Genomic DNA, 22,835 nt, shown 5'->3' with positions numbered 1-22,835 from the left:
TGCAAGAAGGACAAGACTGCAATCCTGACCCGGGCTGTCGGGACCAACGCGCGAGAGCGCGGCGACGGTCGATCGGAATCCAGCAACACCCGACTAACAGCCAGGAAGCGCGCCGTTCGGGAGTCTACCGAGTGTGGAAGAGGCTGAGACCGAGGAGAGATCCGAACGGGGCGAAGTTTCGGAAGCGAGCAGGATAATCATGAAGCGTACGCTCACCGGGGGGAGGGGGAGGTGCATGAATCATGAATCCTGAATGGGGAATCAGCTGCGTGCAGAGGTACATGTAGCCGGAAGCTACTGCTCGCCTTTGCTCTGCAACGAAGATCCACCGAGAGCAGCGAGGAATTTTCCGTCTCGTTGGATCAGAAAGGGTGGGCGACAAGAGGCGGTCTGCCGAGTTGTTTGGGGCTGAAGAGCGCGTCTTTTCCCCTTTCCCTTTTTCCATTTCCCACTTCCACTTCCCACTTTCCCGTCATTCCCCCTTCAGTCGCCAATCCGAACGAGTGTGGGACACCAGTGCCACTAATGCTTTAGTCGCCAGCAGCCAACGGGCCCTTCTGGCCGTGACCAGCACAGGGCAACTCCCGCCATGGACCCAGCACGCTGGGATAGGTGGGGGCAGGATGGCCGCGATGCACCTCGAGGCCAGAGTGTGCCGCCCATGCAGGCCACAAGAAAGGTGATATCCATTATTGGGATTCCCGTGGACTCCTCCCTGCTCGCCCCGACAGTATGGATCCATGCAGAAGAGAGACGTCTTCGGGGAGATGCTGGACGTGATCTTCTATCAGCTCGCGCTCTACATCCGCACATCCCCAGACCATCCCCAGACTAGGGGAACGGAGACCCCGGTTCCCCGGTGTCTCTGCAACCCAATTCATTATTTAATTGCCCCCAGACTCTCGGGTCCCTGATGGGGATCAGCAATCACCACCGACTCCGACACGCCCGGGATGTTCTCGCAGCCACCCGTCCCACCATCTTCCCCGGCCTTGCTCTGGATGATTGACGGCTCTTAGTGGGCACAGCAGATCCATGCCAGATCGGCGTTTGGACCCAACCCCTCCCGCCCACGCCTTGGCTCGCCAATACCCAACCAGGAGCCCGGGATGAGGTGGAGCTCGGGTGAAGCGAACACAAAAGACCGAGGGCCTCTGCCCAACACTCCTCCGTTGCCCCACGATCGACCTAGCGTGAGGCCAAAGTTGGACAGAGGTGAGAGTCTAAGTATGCAGCGTGCTATATTACCTGCGAGAGCGAGGAGCCAGAGACAGCGAGCGAGAGACCGGATCGGTCGATCTAGGGAGGGCATCATGATGGCGGCTTCTGTCGGTCGATTGCCTGCTAAGTTACATCCTACCACACTAGGATTCCTTCTCTTGGCGCAGATTCCGTCACTACGAAAGCTCAGGATCAGATAGTGCGCTCTCAACGACGGAGAAAATGGTAATTTCCTGTATAGCACGCTATTCCAGGGTACATCAACTGCCCCGCCTCCCTGCAACGACGCTCAGACTCGGCCGCCCGCAGCCAAAATGGACCCGAACAATCGGGTCGGCGCCTAGAAAGCATAGCAGAATGGAGCACTCGGCCTATCATCATGGCAAACTTATGCACGGCGATTCTTGTCCCTGTTCTACCCAGGTTGGAATAGGAATAAATGCCGATAACGTGCGATTCCCGCCTTCCCCTGATGAACCCGTCTCTGGGCTCCAATTTCGAATATATTTCCATTGCCTGTGTATGATCGCGCCACCAGCAGCCTATTTCGCACTCCATCTTGTACAGTCCCATGTTTAAGTGGGTGTATCGTTCCACATCATGGCCGGGGCGTTAATGGCATGCTAGTATTAGATGGGGACACGTCATCTTGGCCGTTCATAAAGGGGCAGACAAGCGAGACGTTCATACGATACCCCCATCGAGAAAATCACACCCCATAAAGAGCGTTTTCTCGATGGGGGTATCGTAATACGGCTCAATCTCCACAAATCCATATCGGCGGTATAGCCGTTGCGCGGCGAGCATCTCAGGCAGTGTATCTAGGCGAATGCCACGGTACCCTAGTGTCTTTGCTTGTGCCAGGATGGCTTCAACTAGCCGGTCCCCAAGTCGTAAACCTCGCGCCTCCTGCACGACATATAAACGCTTCATCTCGCCCCAGCCGTCGGAGCTGCGCCGGAGAGCCACACATCCGACGGCAGGACAAGTCGGCGAGGGGTAGGAACTGGCACCGGGGCGTGTCGAAGAGTCCGAGTCGGGACCTTCATCGTTTGGGCTTGTTTGATGTACTCGTGCAATCAATAACGCCCCTCCTTCAGACGTGCAGTACTTCCCTGGTAAGGAATCCAGCTCTTGTTGGAAAGACTGGAAAGCGAGATCAATCCCTAACGAGGCCGCATACCCGGCAAACAAAGCGTAGATTGCTTCGGCATCATGAGGAAATTGTGCCGGCTCGATGCGGACTGCCATCAGGAACGCGGTTGCTGAACGAGAAGATGGAGGGTGGATGAGAATTGACACGATGATGCTAGTGCAATGACTCATCCGCTTGGTTGTCACGATCTCCGTTTAATCCATCATCACGCTTCTCCTGATTGGCTTGTAGGCAAATCTCTCTACAAGGCCTTTGCTACGGAGAGTCTCGCCACCGATAAATATCAAGCCCTGATTGGAAAATGGTGCATCACTGTCTCCTAGCGGTGTGGTGATCTTTTTTGGCCAGAGCTCTGATGGGAAGAACTTCGCTATAGCATTGTTACCGACTTCGAACAAAAGCATTTGGATAATGTGAGAGGAATTCTGCGTCGGGTATCACGCCAATTGAAATACACGAGAGCCCGGTTCAAATTATATTCGATTACAGCATTAAGCCAGGTATTCCTTGCCCGTGGCTTTGAAAAACACAAGCGCCTCCAGCTCTGAGATGAACACAGAGATATCCATAAACGCCATCCCCACAAAATCCGAACATCCCATGCCTAATGGCTATATACAGGTAGTCCAGCAACCCCCCCAAGGGGTGCTTACTGGTAGGTGACGGAAAACTCGGTGTCGCTCTCCACATTGACCTCCGCAAGAACCTTTCCGTTCTGCTGGATATCCAGAGTCTCGGCATTGTTGACGCCATAGGAACCGTCTCCGGCCTGGGCCTGGGCACCGCTGAAAGTCACGGTGCCAAAGTTAACCAGAGGCACCATGGTGGAGCCCGAGTTGAAGTCCTCGACGATCCACTCGGCATTCTGGCCACCGAGAGTCGCAGAGGTCGAAGGGGCCGACAGAGTCTTGGTGACACTCTTACCCGAGGACTTGTTCTCAATAATGGCGACGCCCTTGCTGGGCGACGAGGACTCGACCTTGGCGACGATCACGTCGCCCGCGGACAAGTCCAGGTCGAAGTTCTGCGCGGTCTGGGGGTACCATTCGTACCACGCGTCGTAGGACTTCTGGCCATTTTGGATGTAAGCGTCGACGCCGGTCTGCAAGATGGCATTGGTGTAGGTATCACCATCAATGCCAACCCATGCAGAGGCAGCTTGCACCTCCCCTGAGTTGTCGGTGGCCGTAGGATCGGGCACATTGAAAGTGGCCGAGACGGCAGTGTAGGTGCCACTGGCAGGAGGCTGCTCGCGCACGATACCAGCCCAGTTCTTGCTGTACTGGACATCGGCGGAGTCGGACCCATCTTTAAGAAGGACGCTGTTCTCCTCGTCGAGGCTTTCCAGCTTATCGGCCGGCAGAGATTGGCGAGACAGGGCACCGCGAGCCTGAAGACGCTCCGCCAGTCCAGCACGCGGTGCCGCAAGAGCGCCGCTGGCCAACATAGCGGTAGCGAGAGCGGTGGTAGTAAACTTCATATTGGAAGTGGTAACTGGAAGAAGGCTTCGGCTCCGGAAGAGGTATCAGGGTGTGAGAGGGAAATGTGGCGTAATTAGATTATCCTCTTGGATTGCTGGAGTCTGACGATGAGTTTATATTCTCATCCCCGCGATGTCGCATGCGGTGGTCCAGCCGCATGGGGAAGTGGGACTCGTGCTGTCGTGGTTCTTGACTCCATCCACGGGGTCTGAAGGAAGGTATTTGGTGTTGGACCCGCTGAGGGAGTGGGGTGAAACACACCAAGCAGGCTGAGCAGGTAAATAAATCAGTGCAAAACGATAGTTTCCTCTGATTTGCTTATTTGAGTAGGTGGATGGTGTTGATCGTGTCCCTTTTGCACGTACTCATCCATCGCAGTGGCTCGGCAGCGGGTCTCGACAGGCAGCTTCCGCTAACATCATCCGACCAAAGCGTAAGGCAACAGGTAGACTGGCGATCAGCTGGCGCATCTGGTGACAGATGCATTCCTCAAGATCAGTCATATCCCGGGGCCGCAACGGATCGGCTGAAGATCGGCGTCGGACTCCGATCTCATGCAAGCGACGAGATTCGCGAATCACTGAAGCCAAGATATACTGGACGACAAAAAGAGCATGCCGATCTGCATGGGAGCATTATGGCCTGGCTCGACGTGAATAAATCACGGATTCTCTGTCTGATGTATAACCACTGGATACAACCCACCAAGCGCGACCATAGCGCAGCACGATGACAAGAGCTGAAACCATGCATAGAAAACGTCTAGAAATGTGCTTGATCTGCCAAATGAGATGATCGTGCCATGACAAGTCTCAAGACGCCTCCGGAACAGCACGGACTGGCGGGCATACCGGCCAAGAAGTGGCGACAAACCAGCGCATTCCACAAGCTCCCTTCGCGTGTTTTGGTTGGTGTGCCGCATGCTCGGAGTCGCTGGAAGCGGCAATCTGTGTTGATCACTTGCTGATCTTTTGTGATCAAAAGTTTTGTTGGATTGCTGAGCTTGTGTGCTAGAAACAACTGCCTGCGGTTCGGGCTGGCGGTTGGGGTCGTGAAGCCAATCTTGTATTCGTAATCAATACATACAAGTGCAACCAACTGGATACGCACATGCTCTGGAGCATGATTGAGGTCTTGTCTTGTCAGTTGATCTGCCCCGGGTCTGACCGGTGCTGTTGACGTGATGGCCGACCGAGATATATCGGGCTTTTCACCAGTTGGCTCAGCTGCGGCCGTGGGATGGGAAGCAGAATAACATTTATTCAGCAGAACACCCACCGAATCTCCACACTCCATCCTGTAAGACTCTGAATGCCAACTGATTCCACAGGAAAAGCCGATTTAACCGTGCTGTTTGTGGGCTTGCTGAGGACTGGGAATTTCGAATTTGAAATGAGAACGCTTGATAGTCAGAATGCTGGATTCACAAAGGGAATGAGAATGGGAGAGGGGTATATAAGCAGTGATATTAAGACAGTTGAGACGATTTCGTGAACACAGGGAAGACAGTATAGTGTCTGAACAGCGCGACGTGATAGCATGATGTCTCTGCATCACATTGGAAGCCGCCGCATTTCCTCGAGGGACCAGTATCTGCGCATATTGTCGGCGCCTAGTGTCCGGACTTCCTCATCCAAGTGCTTCCACAAGACCTCTCCGAATCCCTCCATGAGACGCTTGACTTCCTCGCGTCGCATATCTTCTTCGCCAGTCCGGCAACTCTCAAGATAGGTCTCGAGCTTCTCCAAACCGGCATGAATTTGCTTGTGTTGACGTAAAAGTTCCAGCTCTTTTCGGAACTCGGGCATTTTCTTGGCCAGGATAGGAAAGATATGCTGTTCCTCAATCGAGTGGTGGAAGTCAAGCTGGGAGCAGAATTGAAGACCCATCATGATCATCTGGCGCGCCGAGAGACCACCAGGTCGTTTCCCAGCCGCAGTACAAGAGTCCCACAGCTGGTTCCATGATAACCGGAAGTGGTTGTGCTGGAAACTGTCGTTAGTGATCTTTCTTTTCTTGCTGCGGGGGCGAACAGCGCGCTCGTAAGCCTTACAAATGCATCCATCTGCTCGGACATGCGATTGTACGTTCGGAAATCACTGGCCGACAGCGGGTGTAAAGACTCCCCTGAGCCAGACGGCATATTATTCTTGCCTGCCATCTGAAAGGTGAGCGTTGGGGAGACTGAGTAGCCACGGCCTGGGACAAAGGGCGAGCTGGAAGGCCGGAATGATGACCGTGGGGGACGCAGTCCTCGCAAGCCGCGCATGGGACGGCAGTTCAAGCACCAATCACTACCGATTCGCGGTGATAAGACGGGAAAAGGCGATGTCAGAGTGAGAACTAGGGGATCCGGGGGTGATGAGAGAGCAGAGATTTCTGATTCGACGGATGCACTAGGGACCGCCCAGCCGCCTAGTCCGTCGATACCCAGGAAGTGCTCGCTGATTACCCCCAGATGGATCGAAGCCATCTGTCATTCTCTCCGACATATTCATGAACCTGTTATCGATAGTGTAACAAAACGAGCCTTATTTCTCGGAATGTACCATGGTTTTACCACCATGGCATGAAGAACGCACCATGTCGCCTCTTCGCCAGTCTTCCTAGATATCTGGTTCACTTGAAGGTCACACTCCTGAAGCGTGTCTTCGAACCTGGCGAAGCAAATCATCGCCCATGCCGCCACGAATACCTTCTCCCACAGAATCTGGTAGAAGACCTCCATCGTACTAAACGATTACCCCTACTATTCGTATAGTAAATCGTTTCAAAAGGAAATGTTCCGAGAGGAAGATGCAAATGACGTCGTAGCCAAATAGTGCGGTTGCAACAAGTGGGGACCAGAGGCCGACTGACGACTAGAGAAAAGGCTTGTTAGGCGAGGAACTTCTTGTAGGAATAGAAGGGATAAAAAATCACTCACATAGTCTGACCCAGCCCACCCAGAAGAGGTAAATAGGGTTGGCGGGTGCCCCTCCAAGCATGGAGTACCACAGCCTGCATTCAGGGCGAATTTGGCCATGTCCTACGACCATGTCTTTCTTTGTCCAAGAGTATACCAAGGGAACAAGAGCGATTGCTAGCAGTAGTCCGACAAGTATACCCACAAACAAGACGTTGGCCAAGCCTTGTAAGGTGCCGTTTACGTCAGAGAAAAGGAAGGTATTCCGGGTCAGGAAGGTGAAGAGAACGATATAGATCGTGGTCAAGTATAGAGCCATTAGGATTATGATGAGCTCATTGGCAGTCAAGACAAACGGCCGGCTCAGAGAAATTCGCATGCGAGACCAAAATGTCAATTGGGTAATCTCCATTTCAGCTCTGTATCGGTCATCGCCAGTCAATTGTCGGAGATGATGGGCCTTCCACGAGAGCAGGGCAAGGGGGATTGGTTTCGGGGACAGAACCAATCCTGCCAGGATCAGAGTAGTCCATTCAGTCCAGCGCCAGCTGGGCAGGTCGCCTGTTCTGATATAGCTGCCAATAACAGGGCAAGTACAGGACCGCCAAATCCAGATATCGCGAAGAGAGGAAAGCCAAAGATCTTTTCCAGAGAGTTCTATAGGTCGGAAACTGGGCGGCCGGCGCAAGTGAGAGGGGTCGATCCAAAGAGTCCGGCTAGGAAGTGGAATGCTATCTGTGCATCTATGTTTGGAGACAAGCCAGAGGCCATAATAAAGACCATGGAAATCGCCAGTGATCCCACATAGACCACATTTCGACCGAATATCTCCGAGAAAGGACCGGCGATGAGGCATCCAGGACCAGAGCTAACTAAGAAACCTTCGTTGAGCTTCAGATAAGCCGTCGATTCCGACGTGGCGTGACGAGAAATTCGCCATCCGGGGCTTGTTGGCCCAAATGCTTTGCTGCAGGGTCGATTCAAATCTCGAACACATTATTCGAGAGACGGACTGATAACCCACCGAGGCTGGGGAGATGGAGTTGCTAAGGATGCGGTGGATCCAAGGCAACGGCCGTGCCGTGAATGCCGAGATCCCACCTGGAATATACGAGAGAAGTCGGAAGCACGAATGGACTCTGTTCGACAGGGTGGATTTATTGACGGAAGCGGTTGATATGCGAACCTCTTGTCTTGAGCCATCTCCCGACCAGCTGCACTGAAACTTAAGGTCTGCAGGTTGCAACTGCTCCGAAAGATATATAGTTGGGGACGAAGAACCGGAGGGTGGAATTAATCACAATGGATCAAGGTCACCCAATGTGGTGAAGGGAGTGGCACTCCGGTCTATCAAAGGTTTCTGCCCGAATCAAGTTACACCTCATACCCTGAAGGGTTTAGTGATAATTGGTGTTGAGGAATCAGGGCCATAGAAGAAAAGACTTTATTGAAGGGGCACTCGACGCTACCTATCGACCTAATCACTCAGAATAACCAAGTCTACATTTGATAAATACGGCGAGGTATGTCCCAGATCTTCAATGGACGTGTGCCACCTCAGCATCCGACTAGAGTCAGACGCCGTTGGACACAAATCTAGTACATCACTGGTCAAAGAGAAAAATCTCCATCTCGATATAAGCACTTCTTCGGCACAACCGCAGCCATGAAAGGGCCGGATCGCAATTTGACATCCGTGCTGGTGGAAAAGAGAACGCTGAGGTCAAACCACGATAGGGTTAGTATGGCATCGGTACGATGCGAAAATGGTTTATTATTATCAATACACATGAGGGGGCCGGTGGTGCAGATGGCGGGGGATATAATGAAACAGTGCGCCGCCGGCAGGGGGAATCGAAGATTAGGCAGTAAATGTAAAGGCCGTAACGCCGTAGAAAGTAAGCAGATCGATCAAAGGTCGGGGTGGACGATCGACGAGGGTTTAGCGGGAGGCCGCAGGTTGCCAGACTTGATCTCCTGCCACGCCAGGTCGAAACGGGCACCCATAAACCAAGCAGCCAGCATCTGAAAGACGGGTCAGTTGGCGCAGCTAAGGCGAGACATCTGGGCCAACTTACCATCGAGGCCGCAATGAAGATGACAATGCAGCCCATGAGAGCCATCAGGAAGTAAACATCTGACCGGTTCTCAGCATCCTCCTCACGCTTCTTCTGCTCCTGCGCAGAGAGCTCGCCATTAACGCGGCGCTGGGCATCCTCAGCATTTTGCGTTGGGAAAATGCTCTCAATGAATTTTTCAATCTACAGTGCCGTAAGCATCTTCGACATTGTCGGGAAGAAGCGAGTGCAAAGGGAATCTTACCTTGCCACAAACAATGCTGATCTTCAGGAAGTTGGGGTCCTTGGGGGTGTTCTTTTTATGAATCCGACGTGTTAAACGACGGAAGGTTTGACACAGCACGTTCAGGTTCTGGGTGGACTGAACCATGAGTTCACAAGCATCGCCCTTCGTGATCTTGATGTTCCTTTCGAAAATGGAATAGTTGCGGAAGCACAGCTCCAGCGTAGCGATGGCCATGGCCTGAGGGATAGCACAGAAGTTGAAGACACTCTGCTCGCGCAGACCGGCCAGGTAGAAGAGACACTCCTCGACGTGCTCCAGAGCATTGAGAATCATCTCCGAGTTACAGTTGAGGGCAGCTTCCCTATGCTCGGGTTTAAAGAGGTCCTCGAAACTGTCCACGTGTTTCGACCAGATCTCTTTAGGCCAGAACCGCCGCTTGTCATCAAAATCTTCGCGGACGTCCCGGATGATGTTGGTCTTTTGCAAGAACAGACCCATAGACTTGAATAAGCGCGGGCGCTTGAGAAGAGCAGGGTTGCCAAAGTCGGCCTCGACAAACAGACGGGTCAGACCCTCACCAACCAGGCCGGCAACGTACCAACAGTACTCATCGTACTCCGAGACTGTTTTTACGCTGGCATCCTTCTCATTCTCAGCCTTGATACAGTAGTCAGCCATGCCATTGCCCATCTTGTCCGTAATGTCCTTGATGATAGCTTGGTAGGCAGGCTTCATGTTCTTGAACTCGGTAATGACGTTGTGGAACTGAACCAGCAGCTCTCGATCTTTTTCCTCTGGACGGTTCCCGTCGAAGGTCCAGCCATCTTCGGTCAACCTGTCCTTGAAGTTCCGGAGGAGGGGCTCCTTGACAGCCAGGGGAATGGAGGTATCATCCTCGACAGTGTCCAGACCGCGAAGGACGAGGTAGAACACACAGATCGGAAGAAGCAGCTCCGGGTGCAGCTCCTTTATGACAGCACTAAAACTGCGGCTGGTCTGGTCCAAGAACTTGAAACAGATCTTCTGTGTCTCGGTATCCTTGGACTCGTCACGCTCATGAGGGGCGTTGTGCCAGACTTTCCTATGCGAAAGCATGATTAGCCAAGATCTTGACGTGCAGGGATCAACAAGAAAAAGAACGCATACCATTGGAGAATAGACCTCAATTGGTTGGGGTGGAAGGAGTAGTAGACAACATTGCCAATCAAACCCATCGTGGGTGGGGGAGGACACGCGTGTCCACAGAGTCAACGAAATAGATCCTATCAATGACCCAGTAGGAAAAGGATGTACTCTAGGTGGACAGGAATGAAGAGGGAAAGGGGGAGAAGAAATCACGCTCGAGGACTCGAGAGTGGGAGAAGCAGAGAGAAGCGAGGAAGAGAAAAGTCAAAGACAAAGAAAAAGGAAAAAGCCGGAGAAAAGGGGCGGGAAGCAACGCACGGCACGTGACTGCGGCTGTCAGCGCGGTGAGCGTCATGGCGGGGAATTCGCTTGCGCCGAGCAGCCTGCGCGGACGAGCGAAGAAAAAAAAATTGGTTTCGTCGTGTACGCATCTTCTACTCTAACGGTTGGTTTTTTTTTCTGCCGACTTTCAGATCCTGCACATCTCGACCACTGCAGAGCTTCTCTGCCGCACCCTTCACGATGGTCGCTGATACTACCTACTACGACGCCCTGGGCGTGCCACCGACGGCGAGCGAGCTCGAAATTAAGAAGGCTTACCGGAAGCTCGCGATCGTCACTCACCCTGGTATAAGGCGACAACCTCTTCTTCTGCATGGGATTGGTATTGACTCGTTACGGCAGACAAGAACCCCAATGATGAGACTGCGCACGAACGGTTCCAGGCGGTATGCGGCCCGACTCTCCACGCTAAACACCACAACCCCAGACTAACACCCACGTCAACCCTAGATCGGCGAAGCCTACCAAGTTCTCAGCAATGAAGAACTACGAAAACGCTATGATAAGTTCGGCAAGGAGGATGCTGTGCCTGGCGGAGGCTTCGGTAGGTGGACGCCCGTGGATAGCATAGCGACGGAGGAGAGGACATGGGCTAATGCTGCTCAGAGGACCCGTCCGAGTTCTTTAGCATGATCTTTGGTGGTGAGGCGTTCGTGGACCTGATTGGTGAGATCTCCCTCATGAAGGACCTCACCGCGACGATGGATATCACGATGCAGCAGATGGAAGAGGAGGAGCTAGCCGAGTCCGCGGAACAAAAACTCCACGTCCATGACGAGGAGGTGAAGGCAGCTGGCGGGGAAGGTGTCTCTGCTGAGGGCTCGGCTGCCCCGGCCGGCGAGACTGGTACAAGCACCAGCACTGGCGAGAAGCCCCATGTTCCTTCGCAAACGACGGGCCAAGGCTCTGGAACTAGTACGCCCCGACGACACTTTGGTCAACAGGCCCTCATGGACAAGTCCGAGGAGGAAGCACGGATGGAGGCAGCTGGTCTGTCTCAGGAGGAGAAGGAGCTGCGTAAGAAGGAAAAGAAGAAGGGCCTGTCGAAGGAGCAACAGGAGCGCCTCGCCGCATTCGAGGAGGAGCGCAAAAAGGCTCGTGAGGAGCGGGTCAACACGCTGGCCAACAAACTCATTGATCGTCTCAGCGTCTGGACAGAAACCGACAAGGGCTCAGATGTGACCCGCGCGTTTGAGGAGAAGATCCGCCTCGAGGTCGAGAACCTGAAGATGGAGTCCTTCGGGTTAGAAATTCTGCACGCCGTCGGCGCCACCTATGTCCAAAAGGGCACTTCGTTCCTCAAGTCTCAGAAGTTCCTTGGGATCTCTGGCTTCTTCTCACGGCTGAAGGACAAGGGTACTCTGGCGAAGGAGACATGGACCACCATTTCCACGGCCATTGATGCCCAGATGACCATGGAGGAAATGGCCAAGTTGGAGGAGCGTGGTGGCGATGACTGGACCGACGAGAAGAAGGCCGAATATGAGAAGAGGGTCACGGGCAAGATCCTGGCGGCCGCATGGCGCGGTAGCAAGTTCGAGATCCAGAGTGTCCTGCGAGAGGTATGCGACCAGATCCTGGGCGACAAGCGGATCCGCCTGGAGAAACGTGTGGAGCGTGCCCACGCCCTGGTGCTTGCCGGCAACATCTACGCCAAGGTACGAGTGACCCCCCTTGTTGGTCTTCGTCCTTTTTGTTTGCTAACGTGATGATACTAGGCCGAGCGCGACCCTGAAGAGGAGGGCGATTATATGGCCTTCGAGCAGTTGATGGCCGAGGCGATGACCAAGAAGGGCAAGGATGAGAAGAAGAAGAAGAAGGAGAAGGGCAAGTCTAGCCATGATGCCCATGAGCCTGAGCCTGAGCAAGCCGAGAAGCCTGCGGCCTGAACGTACCCTGGAAGATTACTCGTAATGCTTTGTTTCCAGCCCCCATCTGCTTTTCTTTGCTGTTGGACATGCGCGCTGCCCCTTGTCCGTGTCCGAATCGCCGGTCCCATTATCGTTTCCAGCACGTCGTCTCGCGTGTGCGCATACAACAGTCGCCTGAGCCCATAGAATGCCTTATATACCTGGGTCGGTGGACCCTTTGAATCGCAGAGATTCCTCCACTCTTCCATGGCTCCCGCCAAACCAGGCATACTAGCTTGCACATCGTGTATTCCGATCATAGACAAAGCCCAGGAAGATCGACATTGCACATTACCAATAATTTCCAGTACAGCCCGGGGTATCCAATACAATCGTCCACCATCACGAACCGTCTTCTCTCCCGCTAGCATTACACGAGTACCCTTTCCAACATCTCGCTCGAAATTTCAATCAACAGCCACATCGCAACCTAGATTCCCATGTGTCGGCTTCCTACGCATGGCTGGCGTGATGATCATGAACGCTGTCACCGCTCAGCTCCGCACTGACAACCGCCGATGGCGACGAGACACTATGGGACTGGCTGGGTGGTTGGTTATGCAGAGCCTCAGCATCACGCGTCGACAGCTCGGAAGCCGGAGCGGCAGGGTTTGTATTCGTCGGCATATCGCGATCATGAACAGGTTCGCTGGCGGGCGGCGGCGGTGGTGGCGTGGAGTCCATCTTCTGCTTGCGCATAGACTGATAGCCGGCCCAGGTTGACAGCAACACACCGCAGAGAGCCAGGATAACCAGGATGAAAAGGGCGAGAAAGAGGACCCTGTCATGGCACACAATTTGTCAGTACTCATGTTTCTTTTTTTGAGGTTTGTTTTTTTTTCACGTCGTTCAGGGGCTGCGCAGAACGATCCAGTAAGAAACGCACCAGAGCAGCACGGCAAAGGCAATGATGGCATCTAGATAGGGACTTGTGCTAGTACTCCCATGAAGCAGATAGACGATATCGGCAAAGCAGGCCAGCCAGAAGACCATGCTCACAAAATAGACAGCGGCAAATCCGATACCAAGCACGGTGTTCAGCGTGGCACTAACGAAGCCCTTGCGAGTATAGAACCACGGCAGCACCAGAGCCGCGAGGGAGACCAGGATGGTCCAGCATGCCGAGAAGATGAGGAAAATGAGGATGCCCGGTGTGCCAACGTGCACATCTCGGTACCCAAAGCCCTGAGAGGGATCCCAGTAGGCCTCTTTGCGCGTCCCACCCCAGTAGGAGACAACATATGCAGAAAGACCCAGTTCAACAATCGCAAAGGCAAGCGATGCGCCTAGGAGGGCGTAGAGGGTGATATGGAGTGCCAGCATAGTGCAGCAAAGGGAGGCTCAAGGACAACACCCGACAAGCGGGAGGAGCAGACGAAGTAAATAAATGCAAATCCCAGCACCGGTGCTCTCCAAGGGGGGAAGTCCCTTGCTCTTCATCTGCAGCCTCCACGTGCGACTTGACAACCCTCGTCCAGTCGCTGGATCTATTGACTTTGGGCCGGGCAGCGAGATCGACACCGCTGTCGCGCGGTTTCCAGGGATCAGCCTTCCTGCAGCATTGGGAACGAGTCTGGAAGGACAGCGCCACAGGAACACCTCAACCCAATTGTGCGCATCTGACACGAGCAGCCACGTCGAGATGGCGCTCGTCCTGACCCGAATCGGTGCAAGGTAAGCGAGTGGTATTGGGCCGACGCGCTTGGGGGAGCTGAAATTGGAAACATGGGGGATGGAAGCTTTTCCCAGTCCGAATGGCGTCGTTGTTGAGGGCGCATGGCAAGGGCCCCTTCTTTTTCTCTATTTTCCACTGTCGGGATCCCTTGGGGGACATTGATGTGTCTGCGCTGGAGCGATGTGATCAGTCAAATGAACTCGCTGCGGGATGAAGAGAAGGTGAGCGCAAGTACATACATACATACCAGCACTGCTGCTCACACCGGCCGCCTCCTCGCGTCGAGATACACTATTGACGCAGCTTTTCCGATCTATATATCTCTGGCGGGCGGATGCGAGCTTCAACGATATTGACTTCGTCTTGTCTAGAGTTAGGAGAGCTAGCACTTGCGAACGGATTCGACATAATTCGCACACCTCCTTTCCCCATTGTGCGAGGGCTGGTCGTTGGCCTCGAACGCAGTGTCACTACATAGACACTGCATCCTGCTGTTGCGCCCATTCCTGTGCTAGAAGCGCAATTCCACGACAATTCCATTCATGACTTGTCCCACGCTCCACGGGCGGGTTGTCGCATACAACGCCCGATTGTCTTTCTATTGAGATCTTGTCTACATCCGTGTAGCCCAAGGCAAATACCAGGTGTTTACCTCGCGATGCTTCAGACTAGAGCCTCTCGTTGCAGTATCAGTTCAACTTTTGATTGGGTTGAAAAGGATTGGGTTGAAAAGGATTGAGGTACTTTATCTGAGATGCTCCCCCAACCCCACCGCTACTAGCCAATCTCTTCGTCTCGGACAACTCCGATGACTGGTGAGATAGCACATCCTACGGACCTCCTCGGTATTCAAGGTCTTTCATGAACGTCAAGATTGCGAGTAACGTGGGCTTACAAGGTGGTGACAGGAAAACTGTGCACATCAATATATATCACAATGGTCGATTGACTCGGGGTGACATGTATCGATCAGCCTCATGGATGCCAGGATTGGGAATCTCCAGCCTGTGCTGAAGCAAGATTAACTATGTCGATTGAGCCAACATCCAATTCTAATTCTCACTACGACTCTGTTATCTTCAGCGCCCGAAGAGGGAGATGTCTCCGAGAGACTCCACAACCACATTATTTCCACTCTCGTCTCGCTCCTCGACTGTCGATGCGCTTGCTCACTACAAGACAGAGAGATGCAGGCCTCGATCAAGAATCCTCACTGCTGAGCCAAGCATTTGTCCACAATCGCCGCGGCCGCGATCACAATGCTTGCATCACACGAGCGCTTGCCGTGTTCGGCTCCCCGGATCGCCGGTGGGGAGAAAAGGCTCACGGATTCGAGGATGAGCCAACGACAACCCACCGGCAACCTTGGAACCACCGGGCACCCACCGGACGACCACCGGCGTTGCAGCGGCCGGCCGCATATCGCACTGCGTCTGCGGAGAAAGGGCGCGCAGAGGCTCCAGCCTTCCACGAAAGGCATGTCGGACGGCCGATCCTCCCCTCACCGCGCTGCGCGATAGCTGCACGATAGCGATGCGATACACTGCGCGATAACTAGTATATATCGGCCAGCATGCCCATGGCATTCCAATGGTCTCGTGCTCAGATTGTGCTCAATTCAATTGAATCCAACGTGTCCCGGATCAAGAAACCCCAATGTCGCCTCTGCACTCCACACTCGCCCTCGTCGCCCTGGCCGGCAGCCATGCTGTCCTGGCCCTACCGAGCTCCAGCGCGAGCTCCGCCTCGGCACCAGCGGGCCCAACAGGGACCTCCTATCCCTCCGGGTTTGACATGAAAACGAGCTGGGGCAATCTCAGTCCCTACGCCGATGCACCCGGGTTCAATGTCTCCAAGGGATTCCCTGCCCAATGCGAGCTGTCGCAGGTCCATGTGCTTCACCGTCATGCGCAGCGATATCCCACACAGTGGCCACTCGACGGCCCGGGCATGGAGGACTTCGCCCAGAAGCTGGCTAACTACTCCAAGAAGCATCCGGACACTAAGCTCGGTTCGGGCCCGCTGGAGTTCCTGAATGACTGGGAGTATCGGCTGGGTCGGAACACGCTGCTGCCCAACGGTGCGGCTACCGAGGTCACTTCGGGCGCGTGGTTCTGGAGCGAATATGGCCGACTCCTATATCGGGCTGGTGCGGGCGACGCGGCGTGGAACTCGTCGTTGAATGTGTTTCCTAATGGCACCGCCCGGCCGAAGCCTACGTTCCGCACAACGTCGTACCCGCGGATTCTGGAGAGTGCTCGCTGGTGGCTGAGTGAGTCATCCGTGGTCTGGGAGGTTGCCCATCACTAATAAGAATGCAGGTGGTTTCTTCGGAAACACAGGCGCAAACAGTTCTTACTCGGAGTACAATTTGGTCATTATACCCGAAGAGGACGACTTCAATAACACGCTTTCCTCGACAAGCGCCTGCACGAATGGTTCTGGCGTTGGGTAGGTGACTGAGACGCTAGTTGACGAATTATGTCCACAGAAATCTGACTTGTTACCAGAGACAATGGCCTTGAAATCTTCATCCCAAAGTTGACTGAAGCCGCACTCAAGCGTTTCTCTGCATTTCTCCCAGCTGACTTCGACCTTGACTCCATGGACGTATATGCCATGTTTAACCTATGCCCCTACGAGTATGCTGCCTTCAGCCGTTCGTCCTTCTGTTCGCTATTCACCGAACAGGAATGGCGCGACTTTGAATATGCCATTGACCTGGACTTCTACGGTAACTATGGCTTCGGTGCTCCTAGCGGCCGTGCCCAGGGGATTGGTTACGTACAAGAGCTTGCTGCACGCCTCCAGTCACGTCTTATCATGAGCAGTGACAGCAGCATCAATTATACCTATGATGACAACCTGAAGGACTTCCCGCTGCACCAGCCCTTGTACATGGACATGTCCCACGACGATACCATCACCTCGGTTCTCGCGGCGCTCAGTCTCGACTACTTTAAATCCGGTCCACATGGCCTGCCCACTGAGGTCGCCCACGCCCCTCTCCGTCGATTCAACGCTCAACAGATCGCTCTGTTCGGCGCGCGTCTCACCTCGGAAATCTGGACGTGCCCCAAGGATGTGTCGTTCGACAACCTGCAGGAACAGGCGTACAAGAACCCAGATCTGTCCAAGTCCGATACCACCGACTACATTCGGTTCGTGCTCAACAATGCTCCCGTCCCGGTGGACGGACTATGCAAAGATGACTCCGTGAATGGCTTTTGTGCCGTCAAGCAGTTCCTGAGCCAGGTGCCCCAGCTGAACAAGGAGGCCATGTACCAGGAGGCATGTTTTGGAGATTACAACATTACCACCCAGGTGGCCAATGGCCAGCCAATCCAGTAGGGACGAGCTGACTGATTTACTCCCGGAACTGAGCGAGCCGGCTTTGGGCCGTGCCAGTAGTGAATACTGTGCCCCAAAATGAGATGTTCTGTGCTGATCCACTGAGAATGACTTGTAACGAAGAGATCCGTGTAGCCTTCTCTACAATCGAATATTGCTCGGTGTCTAGGTTGCTCCCACGGGCGCATACGCGGATGATATCTGGCGTCGATTGAGCATACGTACAGAGTTAGGCCAGAATGGAGATGCCCTTTGCTGATCAGGGCTACGTTCACGATACGACTCCAGTCGCTCGGACCGTGAACTGTTTAAGGATGGACTATACAGGCCGTATTCCTTCGTTCCCGGTTAGATGCTGGTCTCCAAGAAGAGTAGCACAGTGGTCGACGAGAAATGAAGCGCCAATCCAACTTGACTGTGGACTGTTGCGCTTCGGCAGCCGAATTTGACGAAATCAGGACCGACATAAAACAGCATGGGCACCGGTCATAACATACACCTGCTTGGAATATGCAAAACCACTGACCGTCGAAAACGCCGTTTACTAATTCTTCACTTCACCTCCCGATCGACGCTTCACATGTCTAGCGGAAGTCGACCAACCACCGCCGCGACAAATAATCCCGCGACGATCTCCTCAGTCTCCCCGTCATCATTGTCCCGAGCTGGACTCAGTCGTACGATGTCGGTGCAGAGGCCTCCGATAGCACTGCCGAGTATGCTAGGTTTGTGTCTCCATTATGCTGACTGGGAATACCTCGTTGCCAGTCGTCATCCGTGCACAACGGGCAGCAGGCTGCGCTGGAAGACCAGAACCTCGGCACGGCCAGGTGGAATGGCTCACGCCATTCATTCTCCACGACGCCGTTGATCCGGGGCAGTCTGTCACTGGATAGGATATACCCAACCAGCTTATTGAATACATCCCGCACGCTGGAGGATGGACGTCGCTGTACATACTGCCCTCGTCTGAGCTTCAACCCTCGGTCCGCGCGGTGTTTGAACAATTACAGCTGGATGCTGATGCTTCCAGTAGGCAATGATCGCCATGAGTATTCAAAGCTGCATGGATAGGTGGACAGCCGAGTGAGCATAGGAGTCAACACGAGGTATATAAAATGGTGGTAGGCCGGCCGTTTGCAAGACAAAGTTCCAAGACTACACAGTCAACATTACAGTCCTCTTTCGGGGATCCAAGGGACCTGGTAGTCAATCGAATTCTCCATCACGTCTCCTTCGCTCAGTATCTGATATCGGAATCCTCTATGGAGACCAGTGTGTCGCCCAGCATGTGGGAGAAGCCTTTCAGCACCCTATCGCGTACCACGCCAGAACAGTGCATCACCTATGGTGTGTTAGTCCTAGTAGGATACTGTACACTGGCGGCATCTCTCAGATTCCAGCGATGCCACTCACTACACCGAAGATACCCTTACAAGACTAGAGAGTCAATGAGCAAGATGACCGATCACGACGCCTGGGCCATCCAGAAAACCATCTTGCAAATGGAGTTTCCATTCATAGTCCTCAAGTCACTCCAATTTGCCCTATTTCGAGTGAGATACGCGTTTCGCTCACAGCCCGATGAAATAGTAAGCTGACTTGGCCAGACGTATGGCATTCCAACCATATCGACCTTACTATTGAAGACATCCCAGTTCTCCGACTCCACGACCTCGTTCAAGCGATACGCCGACACTGGAACCCTGATTGGTGAGTTCATGGCCTTCGATCCCAGCTCCGAGCGTGCTCAGATGGCTATTGCGCGGACCAAGTTCCTCCACCAAGGTTACCGGGCGAGTGGCAAGATCCTCGAAGACGACATGCTCTACACGCTGAGTCTCTTTGCGAAGGAACCCATCCGCTTTGTGCAGCTCTATGAATGGCGCGAGATGACCGAGATGGAACGCTGCGCTATCGGCACATACTGGAAGAGCCTCGGTGATGCACTGGGCATCAGCTATGCGACACTGCCTTCGGGCACAACTGGCTTCCGGGATGGCATCCATTGGCTGGAAGAGATAGATGCCTGGAGCCAGCAGTATGAAACACAGCATATGAAGCCGCATTCTCGGAACAAAGAGATTGCTGACAAGACCATCGATGTCCTCGTCTATAACCTTCCAGGGTTCATGAAGCCACTTGGAGTTTGTTTTGTTTCCTTCTTGATGGATGAGCGTCTTCGCAGGGCAATGATGTAGGAGCAATCCCCTACCATCTTCCGACTGGCCATTTTCTAACCATCATGTCCAGGATTGATCGGCCACCAGGTGCGTTGAGTGCCATCTTTGCATCGATCTTCGAGCTGCGCCGACTGTTTCTGCGTTATCTCGCCCTGCCTCGTCCAAGCTTTATGCGCCTGGATGTTTTCACTGAAGAGGCGAACAAGCATGGCCGGAACTTTGTGCTGTCCTATGAAGGCGCGCCGTTCTATGTGCAGCCCACAATCTGGAATCGCTGGGGCCCTGTTGCGTGGTTCAAGTGGGTGCTTGGACAGCCTTTGCCTGGCGACAACGGCGATATGTATTATCCGCAGGGGTACTATACCCCGGACCTGGGACCGAAGTATTTCGAAGGCAAGGGTCGGAAAGAGTTGAAAGAAATCAGAGAGGGCATCCGCGCACAGCGTATGGGCCAATTTCCATTTCCATGATCGGGTATTCCGTGCGTGATTATTTGCAGAAGGGGATATGGTTGGATGGAGGACAATGTATATTCCAGGCGAATGTTCTGAATATCTGCCGAATGGAATTGTGGACTGATATAATGGAGATCTTAGAAATGGTTGCAAGAGTGATCGGTGGATATTAGCTACTGCATGGTTCGCACTTCTGAATGAGTAACTGTACAAGGCAAGTCTTCACGCAAGAGCTGTTAAAAGGTACAAGAAATGGACAAGATTTGCACATCGGGTATCTATCACAAATGTCAAACAGTGGCATGGCCGGATATAGGATAAGAGATGGACCAATATATCAATCGTCTCCGTAGTCCACGTATCAACGCAAAAAGAGAGCAAGCCACCGGAGGACGTATCTGGCATGAATGAGATGGGATCCGCGTAAAGAGAGAGACAAAAGCCGAGAGCATATTGCATCAAGACATGGCAACTAGATCAAGCAAGCAGACGAGAAAGGGGTATTTTGGAAATGGTACAAGCGAAGGAAAATGATTAGAAGATTAGTCCGTCCCGCCGGGAGACGAAGGCAAAGGAAAGGTTGTCGGGTCTGCGGAGTCATCGAATGAGGACTCATCGAAAGTAAAGGCAGCGGAATAATTGGCGGAGGGACTAAGTAGTCCTCGTCCATTTTCACCAAACTCGCCCAGCTCCTCCGGGGAAAGAACACGCCCGCCCAATTCAATATCCTGGACGTGAACGTTGTACTCAAGAGCCCTCTGGCCTTCCTTGATAAGTTCCTCCGTCCATCCGAGACACCGTTTGAGGCTTTGGTTCATTTTTTGGCTATCAACCAGAAGCTCCTGGTGCCGGGCAAGGTCCAGCATGAATCGTTTTTCATCGTGTGCTCGGTGCTTGGCATCGTGTTCGGCCAGCGAGTCTGGGCTTAGGACACCCTCGTCTGCCACGGAGTCTTCGTCACTGTACTCGGACAATTCATCTTGAGAGCGTATGGATGAAAGCTCGCTAACGCCCTCTTCCAATTCACTCGTGGTGGACAGTGCTGTGCCTGAGAATGAACGCGTCGAAGGAGCCATGGACAGACGACCGGATCGGCTCAAACGCCGATATCGTCGCAGTTCTGTGTTTTGTTTGCGCATTTCCCGTTCCAGAGTCCGGTTGATAGCAAGCAGAGATGAATTGCTGATCTCCAAATCTAAGATCTTGCGCTCTGTTCGGGCATTGAGCGCCATGTCTCCACCAGCGGACTCTGATTTCCCAGGACTCAAAGGCATAGACTGGTAGGGGTCTGCGGACACCGAGGAACCGTTGCTGAACACGCGGGGGCGGAGGGTAGGGATCTGATCAGACATTACTGGCGCGGGACCATCGGCGTTGAGACTGGAAATGATGACCGGGCTGGCTCGGAGCCCATCACCAGGGGCCAGACTGTGGTTAGAGGAGTCCATACTAGATGATTTCCTGTGTTTGCCAGCCAAGGGAAGTGGGGGTTTGTCAGAGACAACACTCGGAGGCGAGCCATAACGTTGCAGAATGCTATCGAGCCCATTATCGGGATTGGGACTGTGGACCGCCTGAGAATCTTCGGGCAAGGGCGCAGTATCCGACACCCTGGGGGACTTTAAACGTGGAGAGGGCGATGCGGCCGGTTTGGATCCGGACACCGAGCGCGAGAAACCGCCGGAGCGACGCTTTGCAGCAGAGTTTACCGTTTGAAAGTCCTCTCCCAACGACTGCCGTTCTTGATCACCATTAGCGTAAACAAAACTCGAGGCCGGTGACATCTTCCCTTGCATCGGACGGGAAGTTTCAACCTCAGAAGAGGCGGTTGACCGAGCATCGGAGGCATGGAAGAACATAGGAGAGCCGGAGGCAAGGTCGGTGAATGAGTTAGGACGTGACCCTTGCTGTCCTTCTGCAGTCAACGTTTTTGCCCTCAAACTTCTGGATTGCTCTGGCTTCGCCCCGCGAGCCGGGCTGCGTTCGGTTCGACGCCCAGCACTGACACCAAGCCCGACTGTGGGCTGTGTATAAGGTGCAGGTGAGTTGGAAGCTGTCGGTGTGTTCGTAGGGGAGGGGAACGCCGCATCTCGCCGGGTATTGCGCGAGCCCGACCGAGGGGTGACATTGGCGCTGAGGAAAGTGGGAGGGACGGCGGGGAGATCCTCCTTGGAGGGGGTGGAATAGAGGTGATCGGGATGAGCAAGACGGCGGGCAGCAGGGTGCCCTGGACTCGGGCTTGCAAGTTTCGGCGTTAGAGGAGATTTGTTGCTGCGGTGAAACGCGGCGCTGAGGGTAGGCGTGAACGGTTTGCCGAGATGGCCATTGTTTTGTTTATCGTAGGTCATAGTTGCGGAGGGGATGCAAGAGATGACATTGCGAGACACCGCAGGCTGTGGAGCATGATGGCACCAGCCGGTTCTGAAATGGTGCCCTTGTTTTCGTCTCAACAAGCGAGTCTGGTGTGGCCTGATGGATGGAAGGAGGTGTGAAGGTGGGAGAATCAAGGAACGCTTGACAACATGCGTCCCCGAAGGGGTTTAGGGCGCCAGGGGCTCACCGCATCAACGAGGATTCCGGCGCCGCGGCCTGCATATACATCACGATTAGACTCCTGGATACTATCGATGATAAGAAATAGAGAGGAAAATACAGAGTATTCGGTAATGCATCATGTTTGGGTATAATTTGGTTTGCGCCGGTCAGCATACATGGCCTGACGCAGCT

General features: G+C 53.8%; 10 protein-coding genes across 10 annotated transcripts; 4 read left to right on the top strand and 6 right to left on the bottom strand.

The window, feature by feature from the left end:
• Positions 1-1,905: 1,905 nt before the first annotated feature.
• N7459_006312 (GNAT family N-acetyltransferase) lies at positions 1,906-2,472 on the bottom strand (the record flags this gene model as incomplete). The annotated part of the gene is made up of 1 exon (XM_056945496.1): positions 1,906-2,472. One exon carries the CDS (start codon positions 2,470-2,472, stop codon positions 1,906-1,908), a length of 567 nt encoding a protein of 188 aa, XP_056799831.1.
• A 554-nt stretch (positions 2,473-3,026) lies between these two features.
• Positions 3,027-3,857, bottom strand: N7459_006311 (A4/G1 family peptidase; the record flags this gene model as incomplete). Its single annotated transcript, XM_056945495.1, has 1 exon — positions 3,027-3,857. One exon carries the CDS (start codon positions 3,855-3,857, stop codon positions 3,027-3,029), a length of 831 nt encoding a protein of 276 aa, XP_056799830.1.
• Positions 3,858-5,411: 1,554 nt separating this feature from the next.
• On the bottom strand, positions 5,412-6,019 carry N7459_006310 (hemerythrin domain-containing protein; the record flags this gene model as incomplete). The annotated part of the gene is made up of 2 exons (XM_056945494.1): positions 5,412-5,843; positions 5,912-6,019. 2 exons carry the CDS (start codon positions 6,017-6,019, stop codon positions 5,412-5,414), a joined length of 540 nt encoding a protein of 179 aa, XP_056799829.1.
• Positions 6,020-8,674: 2,655 nt separating this feature from the next.
• On the bottom strand, positions 8,675-10,281 carry erg9 (bifunctional farnesyl-diphosphate farnesyltransferase/squalene synthase; the record flags this gene model as incomplete). Its single annotated transcript, XM_056945493.1, has 4 exons — positions 8,675-8,788; positions 8,842-9,024; positions 9,086-10,148; positions 10,214-10,281. The coding sequence occupies 4 exons, from the start codon at positions 10,279-10,281 to the stop codon at positions 8,675-8,677; spliced, it is 1,428 nt and encodes a 475-aa protein (XP_056799828.1).
• Positions 10,282-10,714: 433 nt separating this feature from the next.
• On the top strand, positions 10,715-12,423 carry N7459_006308 (DnaJ domain protein; the record flags this gene model as incomplete). The annotated part of the gene is made up of 5 exons (XM_056945492.1): positions 10,715-10,820; positions 10,877-10,920; positions 10,985-11,078; positions 11,141-12,192; positions 12,253-12,423. The coding sequence occupies 5 exons, from the start codon at positions 10,715-10,717 to the stop codon at positions 12,421-12,423; spliced, it is 1,467 nt and encodes a 488-aa protein (XP_056799827.1).
• A 474-nt stretch (positions 12,424-12,897) lies between these two features.
• N7459_006307 (MARVEL domain-containing protein) lies at positions 12,898-13,767 on the bottom strand (the record flags this gene model as incomplete). Its single annotated transcript, XM_056945491.1, has 2 exons — positions 12,898-13,225; positions 13,331-13,767. The coding sequence occupies 2 exons, from the start codon at positions 13,765-13,767 to the stop codon at positions 12,898-12,900; spliced, it is 765 nt and encodes a 254-aa protein (XP_056799826.1).
• Positions 13,768-15,278: 1,511 nt separating this feature from the next.
• Positions 15,279-15,650, top strand: N7459_006306 (uncharacterized protein; the record flags this gene model as incomplete). The annotated part of the gene is made up of 1 exon (XM_056945490.1): positions 15,279-15,650. The coding sequence occupies one exon, from the start codon at positions 15,279-15,281 to the stop codon at positions 15,648-15,650; it is 372 nt and encodes a 123-aa protein (XP_056799825.1).
• A 125-nt stretch (positions 15,651-15,775) lies between these two features.
• On the top strand, positions 15,776-17,470 carry N7459_006305 (histidine phosphatase family protein; the record flags this gene model as incomplete). Its single annotated transcript, XM_056945489.1, has 3 exons — positions 15,776-16,391; positions 16,441-16,570; positions 16,630-17,470. The coding sequence occupies 3 exons, from the start codon at positions 15,776-15,778 to the stop codon at positions 17,468-17,470; spliced, it is 1,587 nt and encodes a 528-aa protein (XP_056799824.1).
• A 1,451-nt stretch (positions 17,471-18,921) lies between these two features.
• N7459_006304 (uncharacterized protein) lies at positions 18,922-20,123 on the top strand (the record flags this gene model as incomplete). The annotated part of the gene is made up of 3 exons (XM_056945488.1): positions 18,922-19,062; positions 19,129-19,667; positions 19,724-20,123. The coding sequence occupies 3 exons, from the start codon at positions 18,922-18,924 to the stop codon at positions 20,121-20,123; spliced, it is 1,080 nt and encodes a 359-aa protein (XP_056799823.1).
• A 527-nt stretch (positions 20,124-20,650) lies between these two features.
• On the bottom strand, positions 20,651-22,456 carry N7459_006303 (uncharacterized protein; the record flags this gene model as incomplete). The annotated part of the gene is made up of 1 exon (XM_056945487.1): positions 20,651-22,456. One exon carries the CDS (start codon positions 22,454-22,456, stop codon positions 20,651-20,653), a length of 1,806 nt encoding a protein of 601 aa, XP_056799822.1.
• Positions 22,457-22,835: the final 379 nt, after the last annotated feature.

This window comes from Penicillium hispanicum (genome assembly GCF_028827665.1).
Source record: "Penicillium hispanicum strain IBT 35686 chromosome Unknown utg000005l_segment0_segment0, whole genome shotgun sequence".
NCBI lineage: Eukaryota > Fungi > Ascomycota > Eurotiomycetes > Eurotiales > Aspergillaceae > Penicillium > Penicillium hispanicum.
This window is presented reverse-complemented; position numbering and strand designations above follow the sequence as displayed.